Source organism: Sciurus vulgaris (assembly GCF_902686455.1).
Source record: "Sciurus vulgaris genome assembly, chromosome: 1".
NCBI lineage: Eukaryota > Metazoa > Chordata > Mammalia > Rodentia > Sciuridae > Sciurus > Sciurus vulgaris.
The window spans coordinates 15,044,648-15,062,965 of NC_136461.1; the positions used below are offsets into that span (position 1 = coordinate 15,044,648).

General features: G+C 44.0%; 1 protein-coding gene and 1 pseudogene across 2 annotated transcripts in view; one reads left to right on the forward strand and one right to left on the reverse strand.

Annotated features, from left to right (window-relative positions):
• Window positions 1-18,318, reverse strand: part of USP48 (ubiquitin specific peptidase 48) — a 99,348-nt gene that overhangs the window by 7,543 nt on the left and 73,487 nt on the right. The window contains 8 exon segments of the mRNA XM_079128599.1: window positions 4,107-4,262; window positions 8,838-8,942; window positions 10,579-10,685; window positions 11,129-11,259; window positions 12,570-12,680; window positions 12,938-12,999; window positions 13,258-13,380; window positions 13,515-13,639. Coding sequence (XP_078984725.1) covers window positions 4,107-4,262; window positions 8,838-8,942; window positions 10,579-10,685; window positions 11,129-11,259; window positions 12,570-12,680; window positions 12,938-12,999; window positions 13,258-13,380; window positions 13,515-13,639 — 920 coding nt within the window.
• LOC306653754 (V-type proton ATPase subunit E 1-like) lies at window positions 48-4,100 on the forward strand (annotated as a pseudogene). Its single transcript has 2 exons — window positions 48-115; window positions 221-4,100. The product of its transcript is annotated as a V-type proton ATPase subunit E 1-like (transcript).

Here is an 18,318-nt window from a genome sequence, read left to right on the forward strand (position 1 = left end):
TACTTCCTCTGTAGCTGAGTGACAATGCCATCAAGTGCAAGCAGTGCATGTGTCTTCTGCTGGCCAGCATCCATGACGTCACTGGCAATACACTGCTCTCCCTGCACTCCATCCGGTAGATCCCAAAGGGAAAACCGACTCTACCCTCCGTTTGCCCTGCTCTCTGAGCACCCTTTGTCATAACCGAAACCCAGCCCGAGCCAGGTGCCCACTGGCCTAGCCCCACTTTCACCACGGCTTGTGGCGATGCTGACAGGCAGAAGCGGATAAAGCACGCGATGGCTATCACTGAACAAGAAGCCAATGAGAAATCTGTGGAAACAGGCAAAGGCAGAAGAGTCTGACACAGAAAGGTCGTCTGTGCAAACCCAAAGACTGAAGATCGTGGAATATAATGAGAGGACAGAAAAACACATTGAGCCGCAGAAGAAAATTCAGATGTCCAATGTGATGAATCAAGCAAGGCTCAAAGTCCTCAGAGCAAGAGATGACCTATCACTGACTTACTGGACAAAGCAAAACAGACTCAGCGAGACTCGTCAAGGTGGTAAGAGATACAACCAGGTACCAAGTGCTGCTGCATGGACTGTTCCTCCAGGGTCCGTACCAGTTGCTGGAGCCCCAAATGATTGCTCATGGCAGGAAACAAGACTTTCCTCTAGTAAAGACTGCAGTGCAGAAAGCTATTCCTCCGTCCTAAATCACCACCAAGGAGGATGCAGATGTCCAAATTGATCAGAGGCTTAGCTGCCTGAGGAAATAGCTGGTGGAGTTGAGATCAATAATGGGGATCGTAAAATGAAGGTTTCCCACACCCTGCAAAGCCAGCTGGATCTCACGCCCAGCAGATGGTGCCTGAAGTACAAGGAGCCTCGTCTGGTGCAAATGCCAACAGGAGATCTTTGGACGAAGCCCTTGGGAGGTGACATTAACACCCTGCTCTACTTCTAAGAGGCAAGATGGTCTACGTAGCCTCTTCTTTGTTGTTCTGATATTGTACTTATCAGTGGACATCCTTCTGTAGCTAAGGACCTTGGCCTAAAGTTAACCATGGGAGGTTTCCTCGGTGGGATCAGGACCCACTTGTAGTTTGTCTGAGGTACCACAGCTGTGATCTGGTTCTGCAGCGTGTACAGGAGGGGTCAGACAGTGCTCCCTGGACTACACCAAGTGCCCGTTCTTTTCACGATTGTGCTTACCTAGTCTACACGGTGGTGTGCATGGTGTTCCTTGCCCCTCATGTGGGGGGGGTGCCTTCCAGCAGGAGGACCTTCACTGGTACCTACTTGGACCTAGAATTTTTCTTCATCTGTAAATGTGATTTAAAATCTAAGCCATGAACCAAAACAAAATATCTATGCGGAAACAAACAGAGAACCCAAGTTCAGCACAGCAGCCTAGACTAGCTTTCTCCTGCCTCAGCCTCCTGAGTCACTGGGACTGCAGTGTGCACTACTGCGCCTGGCAAACGCTCCCCTTTCTAAGGCAGGCAAAGCCAATTCACTGAATAAAATAAGAACTATGGGGCTCGTGGTATAGCTCAGTGGTGGAGCACAGGCCTAGCTTGTGTTAGGTCCAGGGTTTGATCCCCGGGCTCCACAAAAACGAACTCAAACAAGAATAAAAAATAATGCAATTAAACACTAAGCACCTTCTAAGAAAAGAAATAAACTATACTTCCTTTACTTTATGGCACCAGAGAGGTGGTGGGCAAATTAGTAATTAGGTAAATCAACTGTTTATGGTGCATAGGTCTAGTATCTAACATTTAGCTTGCAAAGTTTTTTCTATTGTTTTTTGAGAAACAGGAAAAAAATTTTTATTGCTTTGCTAGCAAAGGAGAAACACAGGGGGACTCCTGACCCAGAGGCTGTGATTCTCCTCATCGAGGGAACAGAGGACTCTAAAAGACGGAATTCAAAGGCCACACTCCATGTATTCTGTCGGGAGTTGTAATTCACTTGTTCATTTGGAAGACGTTGATTATGGGTTGTCATCACATTGGTTAATATTGATGACGTACAGTATCCCCATAGGAAAGCTTCATCAAACATTTAAAAATGAGGGAGGGCTGTGGGTGTAGCTCAGAGGGAGAGTATTTGCTTAGCAGGCCAAAGGCTCTGACTTCCACGTGCAGTGCTGCAAAAAAAACCCCTAAACAACAACTGAAAAGGGAATTACACCTTTTTTTGGTACTGGGGATTGAACACAGGAGCACTTGACCACTCAGCTGGGAGGGGGTCTGGCTATGTTGCTCAGGCCTCGTTAAGTTGCTGAGAGTGATTTTTGAACTTGAGATCCTCTCAGCCTCCTGAGTCGCTGGGATCACAGGTGAGCGTCACCACATCCAACCATCATGCCCTTTGTTTAAAAAACCACCCAACAACAACTGAAGCTCACACAGAGTCTACCACAAACTCTCATGCTACCCAGGAAGCCCTGCGACAGGGTCATCTCTAGTTGAAGCGCTAAAAGCTACAGCCACTGAGCAGTGAGGGAGTCACATCCCACTGCTGGCTCCTTCAGTTCTGCCTGATCCCAGTGGTCCTGGACATGAGAGGAAAGCAGGAGGGCCGCTGCAGAGGGAGCACCCGAGGGGAGCACGCCTTCAGCAGCTCACAGAGCAGGCACCTGGCTCCTGCTCCCAGGAGAGGTTATTTCTGTTGGTTTCTGATTTATTCTTCAAAAATAGTCGTCCACAATAAGAACAGCACAGGCTTTTAAAAATGTCCTTATCCACAGGGGCTCTTTTTGTAATTGAAAGGTTCTGAATGTTCGAGGTTTACCGCTGACAACCAGAGAGCAGGCAATGGAAACAGGCCTGCTCAGATGGGAAGGGCACAAGGACAGCGAGAAGACATCATGCCAACACGCTTATTTTCAGAGCCATGGGCTCAACCAAGGGAAATACTGTTCTCAAGACGATCTGGAACACATAACACCCTCAAAGAAAGCCTGTACTTTTGCCTCAATTACAACGAAAAATATCAGTAAGGAGAAAAATGCGTAACCAGTAAACTACACCACATGAAAGTAGCAGAGAGGGGAACTCAGTCAACTTTTTGATATCAAGCAGCGACTGAAACAGATCGAGGCCAGATTTTCTTTCACGGACATCTTGAATGAATCAGCTCCTTGTGCTGATGTTTTGAGACACCAGCAGGATGCTCATGAACAGCACTTTCAGTATTGATAACACGTGGGGACACGATCACGAGCACTCTCACGAAGCCTGCACTGCCACCACCGATGACCTGCAAGCCATGCGGGACGCAGCGGGAGATCTGAGGTGAGCCTCTATCAACAATTTGAAAACACCACCCTACAAATATAAAAGGTAGAGTTGGGCGTGGCAGCACACGCCTATTGCCCCAGTGATTTGGGAGGCTGGGGTAAGAGGTTCGCCAGTTCAAAGCCAGCCTCAGGAACATAGTGAGACCCTGCTCAAAATAGGACAAAAAAGGGGCCGGGGATGTGGCTTAGTGGCTATGTGCCCCTGGGTTCAATCCCTGGTACTGAAAAGGAGGAGGAGTGGGGTGGGAGCAGGGAAAGGTAAAGATACTGAAAATTCTATCAAACACTATTCGGGCAACAAAAGTACTGATAAAAGAATTTGACTCATCCTAATAAACAGGCTATCAGAAGATATTATCTCCCTAAACTTCACAGCTGACTCTGATAATAGGCCAAATGTCTATTAAGTGGTCAAAGAGTGCATGGGGCACCTTAGAGGGGGTGAACAATTATTCAGGAACAACTCGACAGGTGATAAATTGAAAGATTCTCAATGTTTCTCATTGTTGGAAAGCTACTCAAAGCTGGTTCAAGGTTTTAGATCTTAAAAAAAAAAATCACTTTCACCTTCACAGAAAGGTTCATGGCTACTTTGAAAACTAAGTCTTTTTAAAGAGTCACTCTGATTTGGGGGCATTATTTTGAAATGAAAAAAGCCTCTTCTCTCAATGGCTTAATACTATCCAAGCAAAGGGCTGTTTTAAAGGTCAAACTGAAAGTAAACAGATGTTCGCATGAACATAGATGCCAAGCAGGAATTCACAAAGGCCTCGAATCCAGAGACCAACTGAACAAATGTTAGATTTTCTCACCTGAATTTTCAACTCTTTCAGTGTTTGATTAGCAGAAACTAGAAGTGCCTTCTCTCCGCGGACCTTCCTATGCCGCATACTCCGCCGAATGACTTGCTTCTGATAGGCTGTGTAACTCGGATGCGCTATCTTCTGCCGCTTTGCTCCGCCACTGCTCTACAATGAAAATCCAAACCAAAGAAAGTCCTGAAATTATCCAGGGTGACCTTTGCTCATGAAGTTCTTTAGGCAAACAAAATCACTGGGCTTACTGACCCCTTAACCCTATGAAATTCAAAATAAACAATGAGCAGAAATTCCCCGAGAGGCTAGCTGTGCTGGAACCCCACCAACTCTTGAGAGATGAGCAGGAGAATCACAAGTCTGAGGCCAGCCGTGGCAACTCAGTGAGACCCCGTCTCTAAAGGAAAAAGACAAAAGGCTGAGGACCTAGCTCAGTGGCAAAGCAACACCGGGCTCCTTCCCAGCTGTCCTCCACCTCCCACAAAAAAAGATTATAAATTCAGTCCTAATTTCTTTGTTTTATGTTTTTTTTTTTTGTTTTGTTTTTTTCAGTTTTACATGGAAGCCAAGCATATACCATTGAGAATTTTAATTCTAAGACTGCACCTTAAACAAGAAATCAAACCTAGCTTAACTAAAAATAAGAAGTGACCTAGTGCCTCTGGTCATATTAGTGACATACGCAGTTTTACGTTATTTTTCCAAGAAAAGAATTAAAGCCAAATGTAACCAAACACTCAGAACTTAGAGTAATTGGAATGTAAAGCATAGGCAAAAAAGTTAAAAATGAGTATGGAAGCCACCAGTCAACTCCAGAACGTGGAACAATCTCCAGGAGATCAAACTGGTCTGAAAGTCAAGTCAAGGAAGGCAAAAAGGGGGCAGAAGGGGATTGGGAAGGTACAGGACAGCTGTAACAGTTCACGGTGACATAAAACCATGCACGCTGCAATTGCAACATGGTTTAAAAATTCCAGTATGGGTATTAGATAATTAATACAGGTGTTAGGAGTATTTTGCTAGTTTTCTTCTTCTGAGCATATTACAAGGATTATATAGGACACTGTCGTTACTTTTAGGATATGCAGGATTGAGCATTTAGAGGTGAAATGTCATGACAGTTTTGAAATGCTTACAGGTTTGATGAAAAATTACAGACATGTATGGGTTTAATGCACACTGTAGTCACCTAAGCAAAAAAACAATATTAGCCAAATGTCCTAGAAATCTGTCCCCTTCTTACCCCAGTGCTGGATCAAACAGGGTCTCATGCAAGCTAAACAAGCATTCCACCACTGAGCTACACCCCAGGCCCCCAAAATATGCTTATAAATGCTCAAGAGGTTAATGCCCAGCACAGTGGTATACACCTGTAATCTGAGCTACTGGGGAGGCTGAGGCAGGAGGATTCGAGGCCAACCTCAGCACCTGAGGGAGACCCCATCTCAAAATAAAATAAAATCCCCAGGGCTGGGGATGTGGCTCAGGAGCTAAGCACCCCTGGGTTCAATTTCTCGTACCAAAGGAAAAGAAAAAGAGGTTAACAAATGACCAAGGTCCGTTCTCTGGTTGCACAGTTGTCACTGAGCACCAGCTGTGATAAGCAGAGTGGTCAGGGGTCAGTATGGACACAGAGGCCCCATGTGCACCTCCAGTGGAACCCCGCAGGTTGATCAGGACACAGACACAGAGAGCAGTGTTCTGCGGCTGCACATTAGTACGGCTCAGGAAGCGTCAGTCACCTCTACGCAGCACTGATACACAGGTGAGTCAAAGATTCACTTAACAAAACACTGAGTGACCTACGGGGAATGGAAGGTGTGTTGATAAAATGTTTTTTTCTCAATCTCGACTGGTGAAGGAAAGAAAGGTCAAACTGAACCTACGTTCCACACTTGGGAATATAAGGAAAAATATCTACATTGTATTATTTGACTTTAGAAGCACAAAACACAACCGAAAACCAAAGCCCTGAGTATTTAAAAACACTGGTGACATACTGGCTTAAAGGAGTCGAAAGGCTTCTGCTAGAACTATTTTCCTTTTAAATCCATAGAATTTATATCCAACCTAACTGACAAACACCAGTACCCCTGCTCCATAAGACTTCCCATTACCTAAGTGATACCCAACGCCAAGCGTATTGTTAACCTACATTTCAGATAACATCGAAGGCACTGGGTTGATGGAGCTTAGAGGAGGAGGAAGGGGATTTGTTCAACTCCATTAAGGACAAACAGAAATGCATCATTTTTTATTGCAGGGATTAGCAGTGGTAATCGCGGCAGCTATCTACAGGCGGAAACACCATGAGACTCTTCAGGGATTACCTACTCTTTTCCAAACTAGGACAGTTAGACTTGAGATTTTTTTGTGAACCAAAAACATTTAAAACATTCTTGAGAATTACAACATCCAAACAAGGAGAAGGAAGACAGAGGAAAATTACAAAGTATAAAAAATAATTACAGCATAAAAAGCAGTGTTCCTCCACATTCTCTATCGTATTTATAAATGTAAAATCTGTTGTCATCCACAACTGAGGAGAACGATTCCACATCTAGTTTAAAAAGCATTGCTGTGGTTATGACCACAATGAATAAAACTAGACATTCAAAAAAAAGCCTTTCAAAAACTAAATCACTTGAAAATGGAAACAGTTTCTAAGCAACTCTTAGATTGAAAAGCAAATCATGAAATAACAGGAACTAAGGACAATAAAAATATATGTATCGATCACACCTAGATTATTTACTAGGGAATAAACTGGTGACAACAGACAATAGAAGATTTGAAAACAGAAGAGAGTCCCAACTGATTATTAAACCATACTACTAATCGACAGTAACTAGGCCAGTATGGCCCTGTAGGCAAAAAGATATGAAGGGGAACAGCCTGAATCCAGAGGCGTGTCCAGTCCTGGGGAGCACACAAGGCATGTTTGTAACCTATCAACCAAAAAGTGAAAAGTCTGCTTGGAGATAAGTGACTTAGAAGGTTGATTGTATATGGAGATGAAGACAAAAACAATGGGTGACAACAGGTTAGAAGGCACAAATTTTTTGTTAGCAAACTCCTGCCAAGAGAAACAAGAGCCTGGTGTGGTGGCCCACACCGCCATCACAGTGACTGCGGAGGTTGAGAGAGGAGCTCCAACTCCAGGCAGCAAGCTAGTGAGAGCGATCTCCAGATAAAAAATGAACAGGGCTGGGGCTGTAGCTTAGTGTCAAATGCTGCGGGGATCCATTCCCGATACCAAAAAAGGAAATGGGAAAAGCAGAGGCCAGAATATTAGAGTACCTGCGTGTGCAATCTCAAGGAACACAAGACACGCACACGTACATAGATTTTAGTAAGGCCATTATCTATTATAGGAAAGTAGCCCCTCGAAAATAAAAACCTACATTCCTACGAAATGCATGGATTTGACTAGCACGAAAGCAAAGGGCAGGCCAAAGTGCACAAATTAAAAATTCAAAATTTAGGAGAACTTTAACACTAGAGCTGTCAGCACAGGGGTTCAAGCGGCTGGGCCTTGACAGGTGGTTTAAGCTTAGTTTATGAGATCCCAATGAGCTGGGAAAATGAATTCCGATACGTCCTTACAACACTGGGAAAACTACAAGGACACTCTCCTTGGATAGACTAAGGTTCAAGACCTGATCTACACTGAGGGAAAGGAAGTAGCAGTGGCCAAGAAGCCCAGCTGTCTCTGCCCTGCAACACACAGCCGATGGAACACCTTCTGGTTTTCACAGAAAATGCTAGCCATAATTTGACTACCCCTCGAGACAAAAAGAAAGATACCTCATTCTTTAAAACTGAACCTGGCCAGGTGCAGTGGTGCACAACTGTAATCCCAGCAGCTCAGGAGGCTGAGGCACAAGGATTGTGAGTTCAAAGCCAGTCACAGCTAAAGCAAGGCGCTAAGCAACCCATCGAGACCCTCATCTCTGAATAAAATACCAAAAATAGGGCTAGGGATATGGCTCAATGGTTGAGTACCTCCGAGTTCAATCCCCAGTACCCACCCCCCATCCCAAAAAAGAAAGAACTGAGGAGAAATTCAATGGATTTAAAATATGTATAGAACATGCTGGGAACAGGGTGGTCTGACCTTCTGAGAACTGAAACTCATCTACGCATACATCAACCAAATGCCTACACTGTCCTGAACACATGCCGAGACTATTCTTCAGACAATTTCCTCTGGGAAAGGGTAGGAAGTCTTAACTAAAAAGGTCAATCTTGATGGAAAAGTTAAAGTTGTTCACAATGGCGAACAAGAGCCTATGCGTCAGATGATCTGGTCATCTGACTAACACTGCAAGGAAGACAGGAGGGTCCACTCTGTAAACTCCACTGTTCAGACTATTGCTTATTTTCTTTGAAATATCAGAATCCGAGTTAAATAAATTCTTGCATTCTTGAATAACCCAAGAATCAAAGCAACATGCCACAATACGGGGCCTATTTTAAGTATCTTCTTTCCGAGCTGAATATGTTACATTATACTTCAGCCTTCCTTTCTCAATGGTAAGAATCGCATTAATTCTGGAAGAAATGTGGTCCCCAGCGTTTCTGAAGTAATCAGGACAGCTGCAGCAAACCATCAAAACTAAGGAAATGGGTGGGGGGCACCCCACCCTGACAGAGACACGCCAGGCTGGGAGTGCCCTTCTGAGACCAGAGGGACCTGTGGCGATGAGCAGCAGCTTCAACACATACTTGGTTGAAGTCCGGATCTTTCTCTCCGTCTGGTTTGGCCTCTTCCTTGTCCTCCTCCGTCTCAGAACTACTCACGTTCAGCTCTGGAGCTGCATCCTTCATCACCTGCAAGTATGAGGACCACAAAGGAAGTGGCTGAGAACACCAGGCCATCGCCACCTTTGTCAGGAGGACTCGTTTCTCGTGGTGGGATAACAGACACAAAAGTGTATCAAGAACCACGTGCTGTTTGCTTTGCTTTTTAATGTTAGTTTTCTGACCCTATCACTTATTCTCCTCTTTAATGTGCTCACCATGAATTTAAGAGCTCTCTACAAAACAGGTGTTACTATCAGTCTGATATGATGATTTTACTGTACAGAACTTCAAAGTGTCATATACATTGCCAATACTGATAGTCGACCCTTTTCAAGCTCTGAAATGGCTGAGGCGCAAGGAGCCCAAAGAGAAATGAGACAGGTGCGGTGGCACACACCTATACTCCCAGAGACTGGGGAGGCTAAGGCAGGAGGATCATGAGTTCGAAGCCAGCCTCAGCAACAGTGAGGTGCTAAGCAACTCAGTAAGACCATCTCCAAATAACGAAGGCCTTAGCATTAATTTGTGAGGCAGAACCCTAGACATCTAGTGCATAATTTTTAAGTTATTGTTCTAAAAGAAATAACTAGCATCAAATAACATGCATTCTAGCATCTTTAATCACCAAATTCTGGAAACAAATTAATGAGATCTCCAGAGATCCAGGTCGGGATTCACCCAAGGGCCATTCTAATAATTATAGCGAGAACGGTCTACAATCCAACCTGCCCTTATAGATGAACACTTGATGCCTCAACTACCTTTTCTTGGTCCTGTCACACTCTTACCAATTCCAAACACAATGGCCAGAGTGACTATCTAAAACCATAAACCGGGTCATACCCTAACCTTGATTAATACCCTCCAGTGACCAACACCTATACTTGCAGTACAATCTCGAATCCAAGTGCACGTAAGACTCACTGAACTCAGTCTGTCGTTCCAGGTCACTATCTGTCCTTGGAACGAACATCACTGGAGAAGAACAGTGGGTACTACGGAGGCCACCAGCCACATGTGGCTACTCAATTTAAATGGATTAAAACCAAGTTCAGTTCCTCAACACAAGAGTCACATTTCAGGTGCTCCAAAGCCACACAGGGTTATGGCTACTGTGGTGCTGAGCAGACCCGAAACATGTCCTCTGCCCCCGAGCACACTAGTGGACAGCGCTGGTCTAGATAGGTTTCCCTGGGCACATCAGGGTCCAGCACTCCTTTGCCTGGAACACCTGTCCCAGACTGAATCCCTGGCAGCGAGTGACCCAACAAACAGCACCTCCCGACTCACCCTCTGGAACACTGGGACCTCTGCTCCACCAGCCTCTCACTTCACCCTCGAGAATTCCTTACACACACGCCCTGCTCTGCGACGTCATCGTGTGGACGTCGTCTAGTCTGGACCTTCCCATCTGTCGTCTTTATCACTGCATCCCTAGCACCAAGCCCTTTCCTGTCCACAACTGATGCTTAGTAAATACACAGCAGATTAACCACCAGATGAATCCACAAACAATTCCGTAACTATTTCCAACTCTGTCCAATTTCAAGTCTGATTCCAAACAGCTCTGGTACAAAACTGTGGTATGGTCCCCACAGTCCTCAGTGGAAACACAAATGCACGTCTGATCCCGACAGTCACGGCCCCAGGAAAGCACCAGTACCTTTTTATTGTCCACGACTTTGTGGACGTAGATGGTGGCTTGAGTGTACTCACGAAGGTCTCTCTGCTGCTGGCACAGTAAGCCTTCCCTGCATTCTGGACAGAGTTCTAAAAAGAAGTGAAGCAGAAGTGCATGAGGAGGTACCATTCAAGAACTGTGGGCCCAGTGGGCCCAGGGGCACACACTGTGATCCCAGCAGCTCAGAAGGCTGAGGCAGGAGGATCGTGAGTTCAAAGCCAACCTCACAAAAGCAAGATGCTAAGCAACTCAGTGAGACCCTGTCTCTAAACAAAATAGGGCTGGGGATGTGACTATTATTAATTATTTACGTTGATTGTTTTATGCTGCATGCAAATAATGACCATAAGGAAATCCATTTACTGTCCGCAAATAAACATACCTGAGTTATTTGGTAGTTCCCACTTAGGGAGTCTGAATCACTACAGGATCTTTAATTTTCAGTAGAGAAAATATTATTGACTTAGTCTTCCCTTTCCCCTTAAAATGTCAACATCGAACAATAGAAACCAAGAAAAATATGAAAACTTACTAGGCTCAGAAATATACTGCTTCTCTGAAGGGTTTGCATCTTCCACTTCAATTCTTGTGATTTTAATTACATGATCCACAACAAAGAGCTTTTGAATCAGTTGCCACTCGGTGGGCCATACGAGAGCTATACTGTGCAAAACAACACAACATGCCTTAAGACACAAGGGGCATGAGAGAAACGACCCACCCATTAGTCTGCCGACTGCAAGAACCAACACCAATGTTCAATGCAAGGAAACCGGGGAAAGGGTACAGAGGAAACCAGGTTTTTCATACAAAAAGACATTACAGCAACAGGGAAACACTTCAATGGTGGACACCACATGACTCAGTATGTTTCAGTAGAAACACAAGCTGGGTGAACATGGTCTGATGCAATTTTCATAGAAAATCCTCAATATGCAAAACATTACTGCAGGTATTATTCTTTAAAAGAATATATTCTGAGACTGACAGCCCTCAAATTTAGGGCAGTGATTACTAGAGAAGGGCAGGAAGGAGAGAAGAGAAGGAAGCACATGGGCCTTCGATTGTATTTGCACTGTGTGCCCTTTACGCTGACGGTAGCGTACATCGACTTGCTTATTATTAGGTATTTTCCTAAATGTCTGGCATTTACAATAACAGGAGCGGGAAGGAACTGGCTAAGAACACAGAAGAAAATACACATTCACACTTGGTTCCTTCAGATGATTTTAAAGAGCAATAAACTAATCCAGCATGGTCCTGAGGGACTGGGACGAGATGACTGGCGGCTGGCCTCACACACGTGGCGCGTGCGCTAACAGGAGCTCCACCCCCGCGTGGGAACTTCCTATGTGTGTCTTTCAATTTGTTCTCCCATGGCCTCCTCACCATGTTGGGGGCATACCACCTTCGTGTACACAGGGAACTAAAAATTATTTAACAAAATGAAACGGCCACACCCAGGCAATCCTCTCAGATGCGTTCCTCTGGAGGCACGTGGGAAGTGGAATACAACTCAGTGTGAAATGTTCAACTTCCAGATGGACAGCTCCACGGCACGGCGCTGCTGCCACAGCCCCTCCTCTTTCTCTGTTTTCTGAAGCTTGGCAGCCGCAGGAAAAAACTATAACCAAGACTGTGTTGATTCTGATTCTGGAAAAGATGTCTGCCTAGAGACACGGTGCTGGCTGCCAGCCGCTTGGGAGGAGGAAGTGGGACGAGTCTGGTCAACAGGACAGACAAGGAAGGAGCACAAGGAACACAGCAGCCCAGGAGGCCGTGGCCTCGTGGGAACAGTCTCTTGGTCTTTCTCTTTTCAAAGACAACTGCTCTCTCTACAGAGCATCCAAAAGACTGTAATTTAGTGAACAACCAGATTCTTAAAATAGAATGCTTATGTTGGATGAGAAGTTTCCAGAACATATTTTAAAAACCATTAGAAGTAGACAATCATAAGAAGAGAAGAAACTCACAGTTTCGAATCTTCTTTGGTCATGGAAGCAAATGTAAACATGAGTCCCCCATGGGGACACAGAAGGGCGCTGTTTCCAACTGATGACACAGGGCTGCATCTGGTAGGTTTTCTATTCAGAAGAGACAGAGGATAAACACACCTCACCATTACATGAAGGGAAGATTTAAAAAACGGTGATTATATAAAACTTAAAAGATATACGTAAAAGGGTCCTTGGTAATTCAGTGTTTGAGATAATTTAATAGAAAAGAAAAATTTCAGCGTATGTTCGTGAAAATAACCAAGAAGGGTGCCACAGACACCAATGCAAACCACGAACACTTCAAACAGCACGAGTCAGCTCCAAGAAGGGGAGTAGGTCTCTACCTGACAAACTTCCGCCATTCTTCTACGAAGAACTGGGACACGACATAGAGCACATCCGTATCCTAGAACACAAGAAGTCACAAGAAGACACGTTGATTCACCCCATTCTTCACTAAAATCCCTCGCACTATAACGTGGGTTTCCTTATTCAAATCCTACAGTAACATGGACGCAGCCCTCTGCCGACAGCACCTGCTGGAGGGAGCCCATCAGACCCCTGAAGGAGGGGATGGGTGCAGCTCAGGCGGCTCTGGGACAACTCACTGGGATGCAGCAAAGGCCTCAAGAGAGGCTTCTGGTCCTTAAGGGATGCGCTGTACCTCTGGCCAGTTACTGAGACAGGGTCTGTTTTTGTCCTGGAACAAATTTGGAAGAGAAGTCTTTTGCTCGTTGGCAATCATCTTATGTAAGGCTTCATTTTCTTCACCTTCTCTTTCTAGAATCTGAAAGACAACGAAGCGATCGGCTGTCTGCTGTGACAGCTCCAGCATGCCTCCTCTGCCCACCCACTGGAAGCACGCCCTGACTTCCCCTGGGATAGGGCGGAGGCGCCCTCACTCCGTGGAGAGCGCAGTACCTTGCACTGGGAGCAGCACTCTCTGTAACTTGGAAACTCGGGCGCCTTTGGGAAGTACTGCTGCAGTTTGCTCCAGGCCTCTTTAGAAACAAGTCTTCTTTCATTTTCTGATATGCACAACTCGCCTGAAGTTTAAAAAAAAAAAAAAAAAAAAAAAAAAAATTACATTAAAAAAAGATGAAAATATTTACTTTTCATTTATTAAATTTCAGAAAATTTCCCCCAAATCTATTTCCTACTCCTCGGACTTAATAAAAACTACAGGTCCTCTTTATCTCTTATTTGCAAAAATCTCTGATTTGTTCCTGGGGTCTGGCACACCCACATGCAACAAAAATCAAAAACAACAACAAAAAAACCCTCTAAATTTTTTATTTCACTTTAATTCTCAAAAAGCTACCCACTGGGCTGGGGATATAGCTCAGTTGGTAGAGTGCGTGCCTTGCAAGTACAAGGCCCTGGGTTCAATCCCCAGCACCGCAAAAAAAAAAAAAAAAAAAAAAAAAAAAAAAGGCTACCCACTAACCCCAATTTTCAGTCCTCATTCTAAGTCTGTGGTTGGAGAATCGAGAGAGAGAAAGAGGACATGAGGCTAGAAGCATGCATTTTCAAACCTTTCTCCCTGCAATTAAGGGGGCGTGGAGAGGGCCTGGGGTCTTGGAGCCCCAGAGTTCGCAGCACTTCATCTCCATAGTCTCAAAGGCCTGCAGGGTACTCTGCAGACCTCATGGGCTACCGTTCGGGAGTTACTGAAACCATCTTGTACTGAATTGACGGCTGTCATGGTTGGCTTGGCCTCACAGGGCCTGCAGTTCCCAATTCCATAAGCAACCTACTGATCAATCTGGAAAACTTCCAGGCAGGCTCCAATTTGCTATGTGCAGTCTATCTTCAAGAACCACTGCAATGTTCACAACTTCCAAGGACAACAAGAATGACGCTAGTCATGGCCACCTGCCTCTTCTCAGATCCCAGAAGTGTCAAGCGACCTGTAACCTCAGCAGACCTTCCAGAGTTTACATTTTGTTGCACACACTGAGCTCTTCAGGGACTTTCTCCTCTGACTCTAATTGTGGTATTTTCTACTCTTTCAACTGTTCCCAGAGACAAATTAGTGAACCACACTTGTCTCCAGACACACCTTAAGTTTCCCAAACCACTTGTTTCTACGCCCATTGGCAACGTACCTATATGTGTATTAAGAGTAATGAAGCCAAAGAGTTTCTAAATACACAATACGTACCATGCAAAAAATCCATAGAGGGATAAACAGAAATGTGAATTTTCTATCAGTATAAGGTTGTACCAAATTGTGATTTGATAATTGATTTGATCCTTTTTTTCCCCCCTCCCCAATAAATTCCTTAATTATATCTGAGAATAGGCATGTTGGATTAAGTTTTTTTTTAATTTCATGAAATTAAGATGAATAACCTTCTCAGAAAATAAACATACATATATTGACTGTACCACAGGCAACACAGGAGGTGAACACAGCTGGAAGGACACACAGGTCTGTCTGAACCACATCCCATAATCCTAACACATCAAAACCATCTTCTCAACTTCTAGCCCTCACCTCTTACTGTGCTTTGAATAATCCAAAGAAAAGATCATTTTGTTTTCATAAACTTACTTCCAGATAGACTAGTCATAATATATATATATATGTGTTTATTTTCTTTCTGAGGCTATTCATTATTCATCTTAATTTCCTGAAATAAAAAAAAAAAACTTACTCCAACATGCCTATTCTCAGATATAATTAAGGAATTTATTGGGGAGGAAAAAAAGGATCAAATCAATTATCAAATCACAATTTGGTACAACCTTATACTGATACACAATGCAGTCATTGTTAAAAAAAAAAAAAAAAGATTTAAGGTAGACTTCCACAACCCGATTCAGAAAGAACTGTGCAGTACCCTCTATTTTAAAGAGAGAAAAGCCAGGAAAGGGGGGCTAGATCAGCGTGAGCCCTTGTCCAGCAAACCCAACGTCTTGGGATCAAGGTGGGCACCAGGCCAAAAAAAAAGGGGGCGGCGGCTGGGGGCAGAGACTCTTCCTTTGTACTTTTGTGGTACAATTTCATGTGGTTCAGAAAAGAAAATGAAGGAAACAGGAACACACACACACTTTAATATGTCAATCAGCAGAAGGCTGGTGTGCAGCTCGGAGATAGAGCACGTGCCTGGCACATGTATAACTCACAGGGATAGGAAAAACAATCCTAACTTACTTCTGCAATCAGTATTCTCTCTTCAATTTTTACATCTTATTAATTTTTTTATGCAGTGCTAGGAATACAAAAGATTGTGTGAGTTTTTTGGGTGGGTGGGTGGGTTCTGGTTAACTAAGGATTGAACCCTGTGGTGCTGTATAACTGAACTACATCCCCAAGTCTTTTTTATACTGTTGTTGTTATTATTATTATTACTTTTAAATCGAGACAGGTCTCCTTAAGCTGCTAGGGCCTCACTAAGTTCCTGAGACTGACACTGAACTTATGATCTTCCTGCCTCAGGTTTCTGAGTCAGTGGGATTACAGGTGTGTGCCCCCCCCCCCCCCCCGCCCCCGGTGCCCCCATGCCCGGATAAAAGTATTTTAATAAGTCATTTACTGCAGTTTAATAGGTAATAAACAGAAAGTCACTCTACTTAGTCATGTTTCTAAATTTAATTTTCTGTCATTTTTTAAAGGAGTAGGATTCATTCAAGTGTGAAGAACAGAAACAGAAGTCTTGCAGAAGTAACGGGGACCCAATAGCATGTTGCTCTATCATTTAACCTATTGGTTTATTAATTAGAATTGATTAGCATATCAATTAGTATGTTAATATATTAGAATAGTGCCTGCAACTTCACCATAATCAACTTGAACATGTAACATACACATTTTTAGACATTAGATTAGTACCCTGCCATAAGAAACGTTTCTAAAATATCAAAAGAGAACGCCAACCTAAATTCGTCCTCTGAACACTCTTTCAATATAAGATCGAACCAGTTGTGAGGGATGTAATCCAAACATAACTGGATATCCTAATACGCAAAAGCTTCTTCTGGCAAAAATATAAATCCACTTTAGGGAATGGGGATATAGCTCAGTTGGTAGAGTGCTTGCCTTGCAAGCACAAGTCCCTGGGTTCGATCCCCAGCACCGCAAAAAAGAAAAAAAAGTGTATATAAATAAATCTACTTTAAAATGAGATTTGATTCTGTATAAACAGCCCTCCCTCCCCATCCCCAATAAAATCTAGTTCATACTATAATAATTTTGGCGAAAGAACATCCAAAGAGGAATTAAAAAGTCCCCAAACAAGAACTGTACAAGTTCTAAGCAAATTAGGAAATAAAAAAGATATGTTACAGGAAGATCAGAGGTTACTCACTTAAAGGAGTACATGGGGGGCTGGGGAGATAGCTCAGTTGGTAGAGTGCTTGCCTTGCAAGCACCAGGCCCTGGGTTTGATCCCCAGCACCACAAGAGTATATGGATATGGAAGATCCATGGATTTATTACATCTGCCAAACACGCTAAACATAAACAAAATTGGAAGAGAAAGGAAAAAAAGCCAGAAAAACGCACCAGCTGATGCCAGAACCTTGGATAATACTGATGTGTAGGTCTGTGGGGATGGAACCCAGGGCCTCGCGCATGCCACACGTACCCCCCAATGATTGTGCCCCCAGTACAAAGTCAAGTTTCAAAACTCTTTTTCAGTGCCTACCAAAACATCACTAAAATACAATGCAAAGGTTTTCTTAAATATACCAGCCACAATGATGAACAGAGAATAGAAGAAACAAAACTTTTAAAAGGCTAAATAAAGATGGATGAGAACTAAAAACAAATTAAGTTGGAAAAGTCAAGAAGTATTCAGACTTACTATAATGCATAACTGCTCGCCCAACCCAGAATCAGGCACGTGCAAGTCAGAAAATGCATTGCCTATTTAATTTTTAAAAAATAGTCTAAGAGGACAGGTAGGATTGGTGGCTCATGCCTACGTTCCCAGTGGCTTGGGAAGCTGAGGCAGAAGAATTTTGAGTTCAAAGGCAGCCTCAGCAATTTTGTGAGACCCTAAGCAACGAAATGAGACCCAGTCTCAAAAAATAAAAGGGCTGGGAATGCAGCTCAGTGGTTAAGCATACCTGGCTTTAATCCCTAGTACCAAAAAAAGAAAGCATGGCCGGACACAGGCACCACGTGTAGACCCAGCCACGTGGAGGACAGTGGGAGCCCAGATGTTCAAGGCCAGGTGGCCAACATGTTGAGACACCATCTCAAAAAAGGGCGAAAGCTTTGGAAAGTAGACCCTTGCATAGAACGACTCTCATCCCACACGGTGAATCCCTCGTGGGACCACGGTGCAAGTGTGTTGTAATCGAGGGAGCACTCGCCACGACCAAGGAAGAAACCCACAGGATTAAGTAAGGGTTAGATTTATTGCTCACTAACAGCAACCAGCTCATGGCATGTGGCATGTAGCAAATAGAAAGTACCAAAGAAACCAAACCAGAAAGAGCCCTAACAATAAAGGAAAATCTTTTCTTAAAGTGTTTAAGTTCAATGAAGGTGTAGACATGGAAACAAAGTCTTCCCACCAAACTCAAACGCCTTTGATGCCATAGGTGACAAGGAACCTGCTTGCTAGGGACTGCCTCTAAATACAGGTGAGACGGGAGGTTATATTTTGTGCAAGGTAAGAAGAAAAGGCGTGCAAGACTGGCAAGCCAGGCAAGAGAAACCCGTGGTTAAGACGGGCAGGACAGCAGAAGGTTAACCTCGAGCGCAGTTCAG